We start from the raw sequence: 15842 nt of genomic DNA, 5'->3' as shown, positions 1-15842 counted from the left end.
TAGGCAAAGATGAAAATCAAGCTTTAGCATGATCTCTAAGCAAAAAAGGAAATAGCTTCAATTTAACGACATCATTATCGACATCTTTTTTCTTTTGCATATCACATAAATCAATGAAGCTATTCAGATGAGTAGCGGCATCTTCACTAGGAAGGCCGGCGAATTGATCTTTCATAACAAGATTCAACAAAGCAGTATTAATTTCACAAGATTTAGCATCGGTAAGAGGAGCAATTGGAATGCTTATAAAATCATTGTTGTTGGTATTGGTGAAGTCACATAATTTAGTATTATCTTGAGCCATCGCGACAAACAAGCAAACTAGCACACGAGCAGACAAGAGCAAACGGGCAAAAGAGGCAAATAGAGAGGGAGGATAGAGAGAGAGAGAGAGAGAGAGAGAGAGAGAGGGCGAATAAAACGGCAAGGGTGAAGTGGGGGAGAGGAAAACGAGGCAAATGGCAAATAATGTAATGCGAGAGATAGGGATTGTGATGGGTACTTGGTATGCTGACTTTTTGCGTAGACTCCCCGGCAGCGGCGCCAGAAATGGCTCGTTGTCGGGACTCCAATCTTGACTTGCGGAACCTCCCCGGGAACGGCGCCAGAAATCCTTCTTGCTACATCTTGAGCTTGCGTTGGATTTCCCCGAAGAGGAAGGGATGATGCAGCAGAGTAGCGTAAGTATTTCCCTCAGTTTTTGAGAACCAAGGTATCAATCCAGTAGGAGACCACGCTCAAGTCCCTCGTACCTGCACAAAACGATAGCTACTCGCAACCAACGCGATTAGGGGTTGTCAATCCCTTCATGGTCACTTACGAGAGTGAGATCTGATAGATATAATATTTTTGGTATTTTTGATATAGAGATGCAAAGTAAAAAGTAAAGGCAAAGTAAAAAAGCAAAGCAAGATTAAAGTGATGGAGATTGATATGATGAGAATAGACCCGGGGGCCATAGGTTTCACTAGTGGCTTCTCTCAAGAGCATAAGTATTCTACGGTGGGTGAACAAATTACTGTTGAGCAATTGGCAGAATTGAGCATAGTTATGAGAATATCTAGGCATGATCATGTATATAGGCATCACGTCCATGACAAGTAGACCGAAACGATTCCGCATCTACTACTATTACTCCACTCATCGTCCGCTATCCAGCATGCATCTAGAGTATTAAGTTAAAAACAGAGTAATGCCTTAAGCAAGATGACATGATGTAGAGAGATAAATTCATGCAATATGAAATAAACCCCATCTTGTTATCCTCGATGGCAACGATACAATACGTGCCTTGCTGCCCCTTCTGTCACCGGGAAAGGACACCGCAAGATTGAACCCAAAGCTAAGCACTTCTCCCATGGCAAGAACTACCAATCTAGTTGGCCAAACCAAACGGATAATTTGAAGAGACTTGCAAAGATAACCAATCATACATAAAAGAATTCAGAGAAGATTCAAATATTATTCATAGATAGACTTGATCATAAACCCACAATTCATCGGTCTCAACAAACACACCGCAAAAAGAAGATTACATCGAATAGATCTCCACAAGAGAGGGGGAGAACTTTGTATTGAGATCCAAAAAGAGAGAAGAAGCCATCTAGCTACTAACTATGGACCCGAAGGTCTGAGGTAAACTACTCACACTTCATCGGAGAGGCTATGATGATGTAGAAGCCCTCCGTGATGACGGCCCTCTCCGGCGGAGCTCCGGAACAGGTCCCAAGATGGGATCTCATGGATACAGAAAGTTGCGGCGGTGGAATTAGGTTTTTGGCTCCATATCTGTTCGTTTGGGGGTACGTAGGTATATATAGGAGGAAGGAGTACGTCGGTGGAGCTCCGAGGTGCCCACGAGGCAGGGGGCGCGCCCTGGGGGGCGCCCCCACCCTCGTGACCGCCTCTCTGATGCGTTGGCGTAGGGTCCAAGTCTCCTGGATCACATTCGGTGAGAAAATCACGTTACCGAAGGTTTTATTCCGTTTGGACTCCGTTTGATATTCCGTTTCTTCGAAACACTGAAATAGGCAAAAACAACAATTCTGGGCTGGGCCTCCGGTTAATAGGTTAGTCCCAAAAATAATATAAAAGTGGAAAATAAAGCCCAATATAGTTCAAAACAGTAGATAATATAGCATGGAGCAATCAAAAATTATAGATACGTTGGAGACGTATCAACGGGCATGGCGGAGAGCACGTGGAGCACGAGCGCAAGGCGCTCGCCATGGGTCAGGAGCGCGGCTTTCCAGGTGGCGAGCTTCCGCGTGATCTTGTCCACGAGCGGCAGCAAGGATGAGGAGAGTGTCTTGCGCACGGACAATGGCAGGCCCATGTATACCAAGGGGAAGCTGGTGACTGTGCACGCGAGCGTGGAGTCGATGGTCGAAGCCACCTCCTCATCACACCATATGGGTGTGGCCAAGCACTTTAGGAAGTTCGTGCGGAGACCCGAGGCCTCGCCGAAGATCCGGAGCAGCTCGCGGATGGTGGCGAGCTCCGTGGTGGTCGGGTGGCAGAAGATGACCACATCGTCAGCGTACAGAGAGATGCTGGAAGCGGCATGGTGGTTGGTTAGACGTTGTAGCATTCCCGCGCTGACCGCATGCTGGAGGAGAGAGTTCAGAGTGTCGATCACGATCGCGAAGAGGAGCGGGGATATCGGGTCGCCTTGGCGGAGCCCGCAGGCATGATCCACCGGGGGGCCTGGGTTGCCGTTGATGAGAACCTGCGTGGATGCAGTGGAGACTAAGATGCACACCCATTCGCACCAGCTATGCCCGAAGCCAAGGAGGCGAAGAGCTTGAAGAAGGAAGGGCCAGGATACGGTGTCGAATGCCTTCACAATGTCGAGCTTGAGAAGAATGCGCGGGGCCTTGAGGTTGTGAAGCAGGCGCGCCGTTTGCTAGACAAGGAGGAAGTTGTCGTGCACAATCCGGCCGGCGATGAATGCACTCTGGTTGGCGGAGACGATCTGGCTCATCCTAGGCGCCAGACAAAGGAAGAGGACCTTGGCGAAGATGTGAATCAGGCTGATCGGCCTGTAGTCAGAGAGCGCGGCCGCGTCCGGTTTCTTGGGAAGTAGAACTAGCAATGCTTCATTGAGCTTCTGAAATCCCATGCCATTCATGGCGTAGAGCTTGTCAAAGGCTTCACAGATGTCGGTCTTGATCGTGGTCCAGCATGCACGCAGAAATTCCGCAGTGAACCCGTCCGGTCCGGGTGCTTTGCCCGTAGGCAGATTCTTCACGGCGTTCCTTTCTTGCCCGATGGTAAAACCAACTGTACTAATAACTAAAACATGCGCGCACATTTCCAATCAAGGGTGTGTTATGGAGAAAAGTAAGATAACATGCATAACTAAGATACTAATGTCTCTATCTAAAAAATTATGTATATTAATAAAAGGAGTGAGAGACCCTTATTTTGTTTATTTGTTGTAAAACATGTGTATGGGTTTCTGCCTAGTTGCTAGTTGGTCCCATGAAACTATTTCATAGCCATGTGATGGAGTGGCATAGGGGATAGGGCGTGTTTGGTTGCCTGCGCACATACACCACCCCAAATACAGGCCTAGCGAATGCAAAAAAGTGCTTAATTGCTCACACTAGTCATTGGGCCGCATGTGAATGGAACTTAAATCACCCCAGAGCATGGCTCGCTAGGAATGCTCGAATTGGCCATTTTGTGGAGCTAGACTGAAGCGAAATCTATAGTCTCACCCACCTCTAGCGAGAGGACAAATTGATCCTCAGTTCATGGCACCGGCACCGGTGGCGGCTTAGATCTATGGTACCGGTAGCAGCAGTGGCAGCTACTTAGATCTCCAACACCACGTCATGCTCCTTACCCTTCGTGAGCTACTCACCCCCTTCGTCTCTGCCTCCACCTCGTTTTCGACATGGGTGGGTCATCGTCATCTCCAATGGCAGTCAGCAGCATACAACCACGCTCCAATGCTAGGTTGTTAGGTAAGGTGTAAGGTTGGTTTTGTTGTTACTTACCGCAATATTGATTTCACTAGGACACGTAGATGAAGTTACTCGTTCAGGCAGCAACACACATGGTTGTGATTCATTCCTAGGTCATGTTGATCCACAAGAGAGCGATTCATCACTTTTACATACATGTGATCTCATATGGTCCAATGTTAGTCCGATATAGGCAGAGGATTATGAATATGAACTGAGTCACGCCTTGTTGTGGGATGTTGATAGGATGATAGGATCACCCCTGTATTCAAAATTAAGATTGCGAACACCCTCATCATCATCCTTCACAATCATGTTATACATTATCAAACATCATGTCATCACCTACTGCAATGTCTTGAGGCCCCCCTATTTAGCAAGTTCGTGAACAATTGCAAAGTATGTCTCGAGTACTTCAAATGATCTCTTCACATCCTTCCTAAGAGTTTCTTGCTTTCGAGAAAAGTGATATTTTTGTTACCTATTGGATACAAGATGGTCTTGACAACGTCGCCCACAGAGAATTGACATCATCAAGAAAGTGGTGCCACCATGTTGTAGCCATGCCCATTGATGTTGTAGTAGCATCCCATCGTTGTATGGCATTTCACCGAACACTTGGTGTGTGCGGTGACATTATCTATAGTGGGAGGGTATCAGGGCGGCGTACGGATCCGACAATTGTGTCTTGGCGGCAAGGTGGAGAGGGAAGTCTGGCAAGACCTGGGCGGTGTTCGAGGTGGGCGCGGCGGAGGAGTCAGGGTCCTCTAGTGGAAACGAAGAGCAGATGAAGAGGGGTGTAGTGCGGGCGGGAAAGGGGTTCCTATAAGTTTTCTACATGGGACCGAGCTGTTCGATCCAACATGGTGAACAGTTCAAACCCTATTTCTTCCTTTAATTTGAGGCGGGACTGGGGACACTGGACAGTCTGGACTATCCAGAGCAGCCTATTAGGGGATATTTTTGGACCGGCCAAATAGGGCGAAAGGGACGAGTCCGTTAGAGATGTCCTAAGTAAATGAAATCTTGCGAGTAATCTAGAGAATCGTCTACAAATCTTCTCCTACTTACATGATCCAGATATAGTAAAACAGTTGCAGAGGGCAAATCCTGTGCGTAGCTTCGAATTCGTCTCGTAGCATGGAAGAGGAAAAGGGAACCGGCAAGCCGCCAAGCAGCTTGCAGCGCACACGAAACCGCAATCGAAACGCCGAAGCATAGAAGAGTAGCCGACGGATGCAGACCAAGCAGGCAAGCAAAGGCAACGAGGCGGGCACGCCTTCCCTTCCCCGCCTCCACTACCCTCCAAACTGCCAAGCGAAACTATCCCCCGAAAAAATCCTACAAATCGACGCACCCCGTCCACAGAAACAACAGATTGCCACAACCTCCCGTCCACACACACCCATCGAAACCTCTTCTTCTTCCAACTCCTACCAGCACCAGCAAAGCCAAGAAATACAGCTCCTCCTCCCCTCCCCTGTAGCTGCTTCGCCGTTTCCGGGAGGTTCTTGGATTGGTTTTTCGGCAGAGATGGTTTCGCCCGTCGTGATCGCGTCGGCGGGGCTCGGGATGCTGGCGGGCGTGGCGTTGGCGAGCCGGGGGACGGGCGACGGGCTGCCGGCGTCGTCCAGATGGGACGCGCGGCCCCGTTGCTCCACGTGCAGCGGCACCGGCCGGGAGGAGTGCCTCTGCAGCCGCTGGTCCGACGGCGACGTCGGCTGCGGGACGTGCTCTGGGTCCGGCCGCAAGCGGTGCCGCAGCTGCGGAGGCTCTGGCACCGGCCGGCCGCTCCCGGCGCGACTCATCGTCCAGGAGCAGAAGCTGCCGACCGCGCCAGGGCGACGCGGAGACTACAACTGATATTCATCGGTTTCCCCGAGGAAATCGTAAGTGTAATTAAGCACAACATAGCACACCAGTATATGCAACGTGTCCATTCCTGTGTATGTTATACGCTGTCTCCTTCCAATACCCCCTCCGTAAACTAATATAAAAACGTTTAGATCATTACTTTAATGATTTAAATGCTTTTATATTAGTTTACAGAGGGAGTACGTACTAGTTAAGTAGCTATGGCAAGTCCTTGAGACCGTAGACTTGGATGTAATAATGGCAAAATCATGCATCAAACAGTTTCGTGGTTCCTTTGATTCAAAGGAATTTTACAGAACTTTTGGAGTATTTGAATCCTTAGAAACCTTTTTGTGTTATTAGTTTGATTCACCTTCAGAATTTCCGTAGGATTTATTTGTATTCTATATTTGAGAGGAAAATATCCAACCACTCGAACCTCTTCCTAAAATTTCATTGCTTTTCCTATGCCATCATCCCATCGAACACTCCTTCATCCTAATTCTTGTACTCCTTGGGTAGTCCTTTTAGTTCTGTAGGATTCTACAGGGCATGCCACTCTAATCTTAATTTTTTTTCCTATTCATGGGTTCTAAGAATCATGTGAATTAAAGAGACCCTTAACTGTTCAGGAGAGTTTATTTTGTGACAAATAATCAAGGGATAAAGAACCTTATGATATTAAAATATTAAATACATACCACTTGTTTTACAACTTGCATTTTTTAATCCAAATCATGTACACGCCATGTGCAACTTTAATATACTATACAGTACTACAATAGTTTGGACATTGTGGATGATTATTGATCTACGATGCATTTTCTATTGAGACAAATGTGATTTCCGTATTTCAGTTTACCAGGTATATCTTTCATCCCTGAACTAATATTCGGTGTGATTCTAGTCTAAACTGCCAATGCTAGGTAGCTTTGTATAATGTCAGTGTTCCTGGTCAAACTCGGTTTTGGCCTTGTATGGCATTATTTTCGACAATATCATCAGTCCAAGGCGGCAATACTCACGTATATGTCATTGAGAATGAATCTGTCTTTTTCCCTCTCTTCTCTCCCGTCAGTTAACAACCACGAATGGGCCAGTGTTACCGCCTGTTGCTCTCGAAAGGTCATTGGCCGAACTTTATTAGATAGAAAAGAGAGTACAGCAAGGACAGTCTAGGAAACTTAGACTGAACCCAGAGTTTACAAACAGCCCTGCCAGGGGTCGGCCTCCAAAAAACAGAGGCGCCCCCGCTACAGCAACGATCTCGGACCACCAAGATGAGGGCCGGTCTTGCAAAACATGAACACCCCCACAACAACTAAGTTGGCAGATCAACGATGCATCCGGCGGCCCTCCACATGGCCACATCTTCTACTACCCGCTCCAGAACGCCGGACGGCGAAGCTGCCACCTGGTCAAAGATCCTGGAGTTTCTCTCTTTCCATATCCTCCAATGCATCAAGATCACCACCGTGTCAAAATTCCTTCGGATGTGCTTGGGAATGACAGCCCTAGTCTGCAACCACCACTCCCGAGTGGAGGCAAAGGTGTTATCGGGGATAAGGAAATCGGCGCCGGTCCAAGATCTGAAGCGCGCCCAAACTTGTTGTGTAAAACGGCAATGGAGAAACAAGTGGGTGCAGTCTTCCGACGCTTGAAGACACAAGGAGCAGACTCCGTTGGAAGGCCAATTTCTTTTCTGCAGATTGTCCGCCGTAAGGCAACGATGGTACACCACGAGCCACATGAAGAATTTGCCGCGGGGGGGGGGGGGGGCGCCTTGGATTTCCAAATAGGCATGTAACAGTCGAAGCGAACGTTGCCCAGAAAGAACAGGCGGTATGCACTTTGGACAGAGAACTGCTGATTTTCCGTCAGGAGCCATCGCGGCGTGTCTCTCGCCTCAGGATTTAACACAGTGCCGTGTGCAATATCCCAGACCGAGAGGTACTGAGCAATGGCAGGGAGGGAGAGCCCACCCGCAATGTCATGTACCCAAGCCTGCCCGGTCAGCGCCTCCTTGACAGATCTCCCCCTGTCCTTGACGAAGGAGTAGAGTTGCGGTGCTGTTTGAGCAATTGAGCAGCCGGTATCCAACCACTTATCAGTCCAGAACTTGGCTACCTCTCCTGACCCGAGCGTGATGCGGCAGGCTGCATTAAAGATTGCGTGGACCTCCTTCTCCATAGTATCAGGCAGGCCATGCCACGGCCGCTCCTCTGCACTCCAACGTAACCAAGGCCATCTGCAGCGCAGCGCGAACCCAAACCATTTGATATTCAAAACACCCAAACCTCCGAGCTCCCGCGGCATGCACACCCTGCTCCAAGGCATAAGGCAATGGCCACCACTAGTCTCCTCCTCCCCCTTCCAAATAAATCCACGGCAGCGACGGTTGATAGTATTGATAGCCCAGGCCGGCAGCGGGAGCGCTGCCATGAGGACCGAAGAGGTGACCGTGAGCCGGCCTGCAACTGCCAACATCTTCGGTTTCCAGCCCTTCATCTTGTACGAGAGCTTATCAACCAAGGGCAGCAACTCGTGCCGCTTGAGCCTGTATATCGATAGAGGTATACCGAGATATAAGATAGGAAAGGCTTGTTGCCTGCACTAGAAGTGTCCAGCTACCTCTGCAGCCTGCACCTCATCACATCGTATGCAAAGTGATGGTGCTCTTGTGCATATTGATCCGAAGCCCCGACGCCTCCCCAAAGAGCTGCAGAAGGGTTGATATAAGCAGGAGATCGTTACGCTCTGGCTTGAAGAACAGAACCGCGTCATCGGCAAAAACAGATGCACGCGGCACCCCTCTGTCGCAGCCAAGATCGGAGAGAAGATGGTGCTTCCTTGCCCATTCCAACATGCCGTGAAGGGCGTCCATAGCCAGAATGAATGAGGCCGGGGAAACGGGGTCGCCCTGGCGGACGCCTTGGCCGATGGCGAAGGGGGGGCCAAGCTCTCCGTTGATAAGGACGGAGGTGGAGGCGGTGGATAGCAGCCCGCAAATCCAGGAACGCCACCTCCGACCGAATCCCCGAGCAGACAGCACCTCCAGAAGAAATTCCCAAGATAGAGTATCAAAGGCCTTGGATATGTCAATTTTCATTAGCACCGAGGAGCAGCGCCGTCTGTGCAGCCACCTAGCTTTGTTCCTCACAAACTTGAAGTTGTCGTGGATATTGCGGCTAGTCACAAAAGCACTCTGAGCTTTCAAAATCAGACTTGGCAGAAGCGGAGCCAGACGGGTAGCGAGGACCTTAGCAAATATCTTGGCTACCCCGTGTATCAGGTTGATGGGTCTAAAGTCACCGATCTCCAGTGAGTTGGCTTTCTTGGTCAGGAGGGTGAGTATCAAGGTGTTAAGACCTCCAAAGGAGTAGAAGCGGCCGTCGTGCAGAGCCTTCATTACCGCCATCAGATCTGTGGCTATGACGTCCCAGCATGATTTGAAGAAGAGTCCTGAAAAACCATCCGGCCCTGGTGCCCTGTCAGGGGGCATGTCCATGACCACACGCTTCACCTCATCGATCGTGAACTCCGATTCAAGCCTGTCGGCCATCTCTGGTGACAGCATCCTCAAGCCCAATTCTTCCAGGCGCAGGCAGGCTCTCCTAAGGTTCTGATCCGGTGTGCCCATCAGCCTGCAAAAGAACTCGCTGGCCATACTCAATTTGTCTTCCATGGCAGTAGTTGTTCTATCCCCATGTTTGAGATACGGTATGAGGTGTTTCCGACGTTGCCCATTGGCCTTCATATGAAAGTATCTGGAGTTGGCATCCCCTTCCCGAAGATCCCGAACCCTGGCTCTCTACCGCAGCCGCACCCGCTCGAGGGATGCGAACGTCAGGCACTTCCCCCTAAGAAAAGCACGCAGCTTCTTTTCCTTACTGGAAAGAGGACGTCTTTCTTGCGCGCTGTCAAGGCGTAAGATCACCTCGCTGGCCACCTGGAACTGAAGCGTCAGTTGGCTCATGCTCCTTTGACCCCAGCTGCGTAGGGCTTTTGCAGTTCTGTGAAGTTTAGTGTTGAGGATTTTCATGGGGTCACTCCCCGGAACCTCTGGAGCCCAGGCGTCTTTCACCACATCCAAAAAGCCAGGCAGCTTGCACCAATAATTCTCAAAGCGAAACCAAAAAGCCCTTGGTCGTATGGACGAACAGGTGAGCAGCAGAGGGGTGTGATCTGAGATACTGGAGCTAAGCGGAAGCAAATCACTGATGGGGTACAAGTCCTCCCATGCATTGTTGAAGAGCACACGGTCCAGCCTTGCCAAGATGGCGTTCTCCTGTTGATTGCACCAAGAGAAGCGACGCCCAATCAGAGGCATGTCATGGAGCCCCAACCTGTTGATCGTGTGCCGAAGCTTATTCATCAGCCTCCTGTTCACTCTCCCAGTGCTGCGCTCCTCTGGGTTGCACACAATGTTGAAATCTCCCTTCAGGATCCACGGCAAGCTCACGCGGTCTCCAAACTGCACAATTGCCTCAAGGAATCTTGCTTTGTCTATGTCTTCTTGCGGCCCATACACCGAAGAAACCAACCACTCTTTGCCCTCTGCTAGAGAAAGAACTTGTGCCGATATCATGAACTCCTCTTTCTGGATGTTAGTCACCCGCAGTATATCAGACTTCCAAGCCAACAATATGCCACCACGTGTTCCTTCAGCCGGCAGGAAATCAAAACCATCGAAGGCAGGCCCCAGAGTTTCCCGAACCACAGTGTCATTCACCAGTGCCAACTTGGACTCTTGAAAGCAAACTAGGGATACATTGAGAGATTGCACAAAAAGCCTAACTGCGTTCCTCCGAGCAGGGTTATTGAGCCCCCTTACATTCCATACCATGACATCTAAAGACATACTCATGATGATAAAAGCAGAACCACCGATAAAACAGAGCAACATTATGCGCCACACGGCTCTACCATCTCCGGCAGGGAGAAGGCATCAAAGCCCGCCTGTGGAGGCTCATCGAAGTCGACCTCCCCGGGAGCGAAGATCGCGGTGATTGCCTTGACGTGGTGTGGAGCAAGCGGCTTGTCGAACAGCTTGAGGTACTCGTCTAGAGCTTCTAAAGAGACCTGTTCTTCAGCCTGAATCACCCCCATCCGCTTCAGGAGCACCGATTGCGCCCGCTGCACAGGCCCCGTGTTGTGGGCTGGTGCATTTTTGCACAGCCTAGCACTCCTCCTGGGCGTAAAATTGGGCGGGAGGGCCTTCCTGCGCCTGACAGGGGCCGACGCCGCCGGCCTGGGGCCAAGAATGGACGGCGCCGGGGACGCCACCAAGCCGAGCCTCAGTGTCTCCGGTGCCGTCATAGGCCCCTGCATAGTGCCCGTTCCAACCCCAGCCGATGCCGGCGGCAGCAGCATGTGAGGCAGAGGAACGGCGAAGGGGGTCTGGATTGGGCTGGAGCTGGCACTGCGAGTCAGCGCTACCCGCACGGATAAGCCCACCTCCTGGAGCAAGTCGGTGTTGTCCTCTTGGTGAGCTTGTGGGTGCCCCAGGCATCCCTGAACCTCCACCTCCTCTTCCCCAGCCTGGTCAGCGTGTATCATCCCCGCCATCTCCTGAGTGCCTTTCCCCGCCTGCATTTGAGACGTCGGGCTGAAGGACAGCCTTCGATGCGGCGGCGTGCCCCAGAGCGCGGAATTCCGAACGGGAGGCGTGCTTCCAAGTGCCTTAGATCCAACTGCAGTGGAAGCCTCGGAGCCGAGCAGCAAGGGTGTGTCTGCCAGGGCCCTCGAGCCAACAGCAGTTGATGCCAGAGAACCACAAGAGCGCACGGCGGCCAGGGGCGACCCGGTGACTGGACTCCCAGCCACATTCCCAGCCGGCAAGCCAGCGTGCACACCTGCTGTGGCCGCTGAAGAGGACGACGAGCCAGGCCTCCCAGAGGCCGCCATCAGCGTCGAGCGCGTCGCCTGGACCGGAGCTTCCCGAGGATGAGCAGACCCCGGAGCAAGGAGGCGCGCGGGTACCGCCATTCCCCCTGCCGGCGCCAGGACACCCATGACCCTGCGGCCACCTCCCCAGTCGCCTGCCATGCCATAGCCACCAGGCCCGCCGAACGGATGCCCACCGGAGTTGGGCACATTGCCCCTTCCGGTACCATCAATCCTGCCCCAGTGGCAGCTTCTCGAATAGTCGTGCCGCCTTGTGAGATCCTCGTCGTCATCTGGTTGGAAATTGGGGCGCAGCTCCAAGTATGGGACAGTACGATCCACCACATCGATGACATGGATGGTGAGCGGGTGGATGAGCGTGATCCTCTCAGTCGGCGGGGCAGGGAGAGGAGGAGATGCCGGGTTGTCTTCTTCGAAGGAGGCCAGTAAGCCCACCGGCTCTGGAATCTCCAAATCATAAATCTTCGGGACCGCCAACGGATTATTCAACCAGGCAGTGACCTGGAGTTGCCACCGGTCATCCGGCGGAAGGATTTCAACTAGCTAGCCATTGAGATTGTTGAGCAGCTGGCTGATGGCGCCGCACTCCCACGCATTCGCCGGCAGCCCCTCAATCCCCAACCGGCAAAAGAACTCCATAGAGCCACTTGAGGCAAGCGCGCTCCGGTGCCAACGCTGGAACGTGATAGGCGCCCCCTTGCAGCGCAGCTTGCCGGAGTCGAGGAAGACCCTATCACAGTCCGCAGTGGAGGCAAAAGTGATGAAGAAATCCGCCGGATGAGAGACCTCCACCCGGACATGCCGCCGCTCCACGCCGCAGATCCGGGCGAGGGATTGGACCAGGGCCTCCGGAGAGATGGGCGGCTGCCGGCCCCCCACCGTGGCCAGCAGCGCCCGGCTGCGAAAGTCCGCCTCCAGCGCATCCATACCCGGGGTGTGGGAGATGATTCCGCCGCCGTGCTCCGGCCGCAGATCTGGGTCCCCATGCGTGAGGACCTCCCCTGGGAAGCGCACCTGGGCCAGCGGAGGGCAGTGCACCATGGACTGCAGTGGTGGCGGGCGGCGGTGACGACTCGGAGGAGGGGGGCGACCGGACCAGCGAACGGGCGGCGCCGCGCTGGGTAGCCCGGCCGGATCTGGGCGGCGGGGGGGGGAGGCGAGGAGCGAGAGGAGGGGGGCAGTCACGGGCGATGTGTCCAGAGATCCAGCACTTATGGCAACGGATCTCACCGGTGCACACCTCTTTATGGTGCCCCGACTCCAGACACCTAAAACACCTATCCAGCAGCCACCCAGGAATCCAAAGCTTGGGCCCCGGCGAACGGCTGACAGTGGGCAACTTCTCTTAACGGCGCTGGTGGCGACGGCTGCGCACCTCTGTCCAGTCATCATTGTCAGGTTCAAGATCCATCGAGGCGGACCTGGAACGGCCCGGTAACGGGACATCAGAGGCCGGACGAGCGGAGCCATCCGTACCAACACGCGAGCAGGCAGGAGCGTTATCTGGCCGACGGGCGTCGGAGCGACGGACCGGCGGGTGGGGCTGGGGGTGGGCACGACGGGGACCGGAGGCGACACAGGGCGCGGGCGGAGCGTGGGAGCAAGATGACCGTTGGGACGACATGCGTTCTCACCCTCACCTAGCCAGCAAGTGCGGATATTGCACGCAAGCTGTAGTCGCTACCGCCTGTTGCTTCTCCATGTCCATTATTGCAATCATGACAACTAACATCTTGTAGGCAGACACCTCCATTCTCGACTGATGTTTTATCTGGGCATACCGTGTGATGCTAAGCTGAACTGTGTGGCCTCTATGCGAGATATATATGCAGAGAAGCATCAAAGTGTGTGTAAGTTGCTGATTGCGCGGGAGAGAAGTGATTGATGGTGGATACTCAAAACACAATAATAGAAAAAAAAAGGATGGAATGGAGTATCATGTCCTCTTGTATCTTATAGATTAGAAAGCTACAAGTATTTCGATGGAAGAGTGTTTGATAGAACAGGAAAAGGCAAAGGATTTTTTAACACGTGAACACTTTGAAAAGTTACATGAACATTTTTTTTTGCGGGGAACATGAATATTGTTTAAACACGTGAATATTTTCTCTTTTCTTAGTTATATGAATTCTATTAAATGCTTGAACGCCTTAACACTTTTTATAATAAAAAATGAACATTAAAAAATATGCCATGATACTATTAAAAACCTAGGATACATGAGAGCCACAAAGGTATTTTTTACAATTGTCCACAACAAAAATTTACTAGGCGTTGTACGTTGTCGTCCCATGTAAAAAACTCTACTGTGGCTACTTTTTTCACGAATACCTACAGCTTGCATATCATTTCATTGGTAGAAGAAAGAAAATTAATACATATCATTTCATTGGTAGAAGAAAGAGAATTAATACAAGGATACAATCCGTAACATAAACGCAAGAGAACATGAACATGATACTCGAAGCAAAAATACATGAAATGTTCGGCCCAAACAAGAAAAATAACATAGCTAAACCCCCTAATCCGGCCTTTAGCCATGGAAGGCGAGGAGGCGGGACATAGGAGACGCAGACCACGTCGCGGCCTCACGAGAACGTCCATCACGATCCACTGCACAAGACTCCATCGGATCGATGTGGCTAGCTTTTTTTCTTTAGAACCACTATCATGGCTAGCTCAACAAGGAAAGTTACCCTTGGCGTCTCACGACATTGTTGCGTGGGAGCAACTAAGGCCATCTCCACGCTGACGGGCAAATTGGCTCAGGCATCTGTCTGTATATATGGGATCAGTCTGCGAACAGTGACGTAGAAGTCGGCCATTTAATGCAGTTATGTATATGTATGTCAGTAAATGGCAATTTGAAATGCAAATAAAGTTTGTTTCATAGCGCTCGCCGGATCACCACCAGCCTTGGATCACATGCCCGGCCACAATCAGAAAGATGTGAGTGTGCATAATTTTTACATGCCCGATCAAATAAAAATATCAGTCCGACAGACCATGTAAAAAAAATTAGATTTTTTGCCATGCCGGACCGGCAATCCAAGTTTCCACGCTCAAGGTGTCGTCGTCGCCGCGTATGCCGCCTCCACCTCCGCCTCATTCTCCGCCGCCTCCAATCTCCTCTTCCACCTCCAACTTATTTTTCTGCCGCTGCAACATCTTGTAGCGGACAGTTTGCACGATCATTCTTGCGTTGGCATCCAACATCTAAATTCAAGGTCAATATCTTGGGATCCTTCGCATCGTCTCCGATCTTCGCCTTCTTCTTTTTTAGCAATGCCTTCTTCTCTTCGAGCTTGAGCTTTTTCTCGGTCGCCTCCATCAACAATTTGAACCTGGAAGGAGTGAAGATTTTATTGCGAAGCTGGATGGGCAGCTATAAAAAGCGCGGGCTCCGCCTTCCTTTTGGGTGGGCTAGGGGCGTCGGCGTCCGACGTGTCTCATGTCCGGACTCCAACGAAGTCCCCATGTTTGGTTCCAATTTGAGGGAAAATCGTAGCCCAGACTGCTCCACGGAGGGATGGGATCGGTGTTTATTTATAATGCGATTATTTGGTGGGCCTTTCACGGTGTGATTCTATGTTATCCGCTAATCAATCCATATTTATGTGCGGATATTTTTCATCAGTGGTTGCCATATTCGTGCTATAGTATCACATGGTGGCACTTTTTTCTAGGTGATGGGAGTCTGCGAGGGGTTGATATGTTTTTGTAGGCCAGTTGTTGCCGATTGATTTGAAAAATTATTGGCTCGATCAAAATCGTAAGTCAAATCCAAAATTGAATACCTCAATCGAATGAAAAAACTTGAAAATTAGGGAACATAGAAAATTAAAATAATTAAATGTGAGAGTCCCTTGAAAAACTGTTGACCCTGTCAAAATCGGGTGACCCAATTCTAAATTGTAGCCTCAATTAATTGTGAAGATTTAAAAATTAGAAAGCATAGTGTATTGTATAAATATTAAATGAGAGAGTTTTGATAAATTGTTGACCTGGTCAAAATTAGATGACCCAATTTCAATTAGAGACCTCGATTGATTGTGAGGCCTCCAATTCTGAAGTTTAGTGATATAGTATATTAATGGCTGACGGCGACAG

The 15842-nt window shown here is 50.9% G+C and overlaps 2 protein-coding genes across 2 annotated transcripts; one reads left to right on the top strand and one right to left on the bottom strand.

Moving 5' to 3' along the window:
* Positions 1-5253: 5253 nt before the first annotated feature.
* LOC147966171 (uncharacterized) lies at positions 5254-6144 on the top strand. The gene has a single exon (XM_087528709.1). It carries the CDS (start codon positions 5505-5507, stop codon positions 5832-5834), a length of 330 nt encoding a protein of 109 aa, XP_087384835.1. The 5' UTR covers positions 5254-5504; the 3' UTR covers positions 5835-6144.
* A 3492-nt stretch (positions 6145-9636) lies between these two features.
* On the bottom strand, positions 9637-10671 carry LOC147966170 (uncharacterized). The gene has a single exon (XM_087530742.1). It carries the CDS (start codon positions 10669-10671, stop codon positions 9637-9639), a length of 1035 nt encoding a protein of 344 aa, XP_087386868.1.
* Positions 10672-15842: the final 5171 nt, after the last annotated feature.

This window comes from Triticum urartu, chromosome 6A (genome assembly GCF_056163025.1).
Source record: "Triticum urartu cultivar PI428250 chromosome 6A, HENAU_Tu73, whole genome shotgun sequence".
NCBI lineage: Eukaryota > Viridiplantae > Streptophyta > Magnoliopsida > Poales > Poaceae > Triticum > Triticum urartu.
The sequence above is the reverse complement of the archived record's forward strand: the minus strand, read 5'-3'. Positions and strand labels throughout refer to the sequence as shown.

Coding starts and splice junctions, on each gene's coding strand:
- LOC147966171 (XM_087528709.1), top strand. CDS start 5,505: ATGGTTTCGCCCGTCGTGATCGCGTCGGCGGGGCTCGGGATGCTGGCG.
- LOC147966170 (XM_087530742.1), bottom strand. CDS start 10,671: ATGGTATGGAATGTAAGGGGGCTCAATAACCCTGCTCGGAGGAACGCA.